The 2,846-nt window shown below is 52.5% G+C and overlaps 1 protein-coding gene across 1 annotated transcript in view; it reads left to right on the top strand.

Moving 5' to 3' along the window:
* Nucleotides 1-1,930: 1,930 nt before the first annotated feature.
* The window catches only part of NGA_0557200 (uncharacterized protein), a gene marked incomplete at both ends in the record, with an annotated part of 1,304 nt that continues 388 nt past the window's right edge, over nt 1,931-2,846 (top strand). Inside the window, 3 exons of the mRNA XM_005855831.1 lie at nt 1,931-2,027; nt 2,253-2,353; nt 2,436-2,846. The exon at nt 2,436-2,846 is cut by the window's right edge and continues 69 nt beyond it. Of these exons, the coding sequence (XP_005855893.1) occupies nt 1,931-2,027; nt 2,253-2,353; nt 2,436-2,846 (609 nt within the window). The remainder of the gene's footprint in view (nt 2,028-2,252; nt 2,354-2,435) is intronic.

The raw sequence follows: 2,846 nt of genomic DNA, 5'->3' as shown, positions 1-2,846 counted from the left end.
TTCAAGGAATGGTGATGTCACACATTCCATTAATTTCATTGACTACGCTTAACAGCCAATATTCGACAGCAGGGAGCCCCACCCTGATGTAACGCTCTACTCGCCACTCTTCATGGTGACAATTCCGACAGTTAGCAAGGTTACGTGCGCTTACACCTTCAGAAAAGTGTACACTTCTATCCGTGGGTAAGATTTTGGAAAGTCAGTGGGAGAATGGAAATTGGACAGAGCGCAGGACCATGGAGACGGCGTCCTCTCCGGCGTCAGCCCTCAGCTCGCCTCATTGCTTCTCGCAGAGAGACGTGACAGGCTACATCGCTACCGGGGTCCCCTAACGACCTTTTCATGACCTATTGGGCGCCGAAGTAAACAATTCATGACAGTGATGCATGACAAGCCAGTATTCATCCTTTTAATGCATGCACTCGTGACATTTCTGACTGAGGAAGGGCCATAGTTCTTGAGGACTTCAGATTGTTGTCCCACTGGAAGAGTAAACAAGAAAGCGGATAAAGGAGGTGGCTATGACTTTGACGCCTCACATCCGGATCGCCTGGTGCTGCAGTCCTCCGTCTTCTGTTCATCAGTTGAGGAATAGTTTGGCAATTAATTTCTCGATGGAGCGCAAAGAAAAATGAATATGTCAGAGGATTAGTGGAAGTTTTTATCCTTCAGACACGTTTGAAAGATCACATGCCTCCTCTTATTCGTTGGTTCAGGCCAGCGCTACGCTGGCCTCACGTTCCCCCCCCCACGAGGTAGTTCAGCTATGCCATCTCCGCCGTCGTTGACTCTTAAGTGGGCCTGGAGGCGGCACCTCTGCGGTGAGTCCAGCGCCGAAGAATTCCCAAGTAGATTGACGAGACCGAAACTGCTGAAGAGGATTCCCCCACATGACTTCCTCTTCGGCGATGGGAGCTCCGATATCATCTTCAGCGCCCCGTAGAAGGCAGACTTGCTGGTTAGGGGCATGTCCAGACGCCCCACAAACGCTTTGACGGCGGAGACGATTTGACAGCAGGGGCCTCTGGCTCTCGCATGTGCGCCACTTCCCTCGTCCTCCCCGCTCCATGGGCCGGCGCCCTCCACGTGGGAGTGTGCATCATCGTCCTGATGCTCAGGATGACTATCTCCAGACACGTAATTGCAAATGTGCGTCAACGGCATGGGCCCCTTCAGCGTTTCCTCCGTTCCCGCCTTGGTCACGATGCGCGGAGTGGTATCCGTGGCGATAGTCCCGCTGCTGCATGCCGTCCCGGTACCACATTAAGAAGATGCCATTGCACCTGTTACGAGGAGGGGGGGCTGTAGAGTCACAAATTAATGGCAGCATCGGCCATCATCAAGAGCTAACATGGTTTTCAATCGCACACAGCCGTCGCTCAAACTTTGAAGTCGCTTAAAAACGGCGTGCGCGGGTTGGCTTTGCGCCTTAAGGCGCCTTCCGAGGCACAGGGATGATGTGAAAGTGAGGAAAAATGCCAGCATGGAGGCAGAACACAATTTCAAAACATGCAAGAATATGGCAACCTCGGTTGTTCAAAAGTTTTAGATGTGGGGCGTCTAAAAGTCATCGCCAATATAGGCGACCGTGTCGACCTTGGGCAACATTTTCTTCTTTGGAAGAACATGTAACCAGGTGTTCTCAACGAAAACAAAAAAGGAAATTTCAACTTTAGATACAGCATATTGTCAAGATGGTTAAATCTTGGGGATGGGAAACCGACAACCGATGGGACAATTTTGCGATTCCGAGGAAAATACGCGACCTACTGCATCGCTGCCTGCTAGATTGCTGTCGCCTTCAACACAAAAATATGCCAGGAAAAACGAATCACTTGTGAATATATAAGTAACTTCTCACTTAACTGCTCTTACTGTCAGGACTGACTGAATTATCTTCCCTTCCAACACTCCGCTATGATAGTTCATGGCGGAAGCTTCAGCCACCTCGCGACCCAGCACTACCTCCAGGCAACGTATGGCAGGAAAGAAAGCGTTTAGTAGCAGGTCCACAGAGGTGCAAGGTAGTGATAAATAATCATAGCAAATCCGACGATCCAGTGTGTCGCCTCGAGTCGCCAGGCGCCTTTGAGTCGTGGGAGGCTAAATTCATACTGTCGTGGAGTGTCAGTCCTGACTGTCGAACACTTTCTCCGTTCTCACAGCGTCGTTGAACATCGTATAGGCAAAAAACTTAGCCATCTAACACGTGATGCGTTTGATCCCACGATATATAAACATGCACGCAGGCGACAAACAAGAGCGGGACACTACTCCAATCGGTTGGCAACACCCGGCCACTGAAGAGGAGGGGACACTCGACAGACCATCCTCTCCCGTGGCGATTTCCGTGCGTACACAGGGCTTGTACATGCACCCCTGTTTCGCGCATCACTTGCCCTCACATGTAGAATCTTTTCTCTATTCCTCAGGGCTTCTACCTCTTCACCCTCGAACTGCTCACGATTGCCCTGGTCTTCTCGAAGGCCCTCCACCACAACGCTGGGAAGAAGTATGTCCGCGTCGTTCAGCCCGGGTGCCACGTGGCATGGGCCGACATGAATGGAGACCACTCCACCGTTGCCTGCTGCTCCCTGCCCTCCTCCTCCACCACCTTCCTCTCCTTTCTTCTCGGTGGAGACGACCCGCCCTCCGAGGGTCAGGACGGATGGAAGAACCCCCTGTGCGCAGCTGCGACGTCACCTCGGACGAAGCATCTGACCAGTGGCCTGGCGCTGGTCCTTCCCTTTGTGACCTGGTTCCTGAATTGTTTGTTCTCCGCTGTGGCTGGCTGGTGGGGCGAGGGGGGCCGGACGGAGAAGGGAAGGGGGAAGGACGAGGAG

The sequence above is a fragment of the Nannochloropsis gaditana genome (assembly GCF_000240725.1).
Source record: "Nannochloropsis gaditana CCMP526 unplaced genomic scaffold scaffold089, whole genome shotgun sequence".
Taxonomy (NCBI): Eukaryota; class Eustigmatophyceae; order Eustigmatales; family Monodopsidaceae; genus Microchloropsis; species Microchloropsis gaditana.
This window is presented reverse-complemented; position numbering and strand designations above follow the sequence as displayed.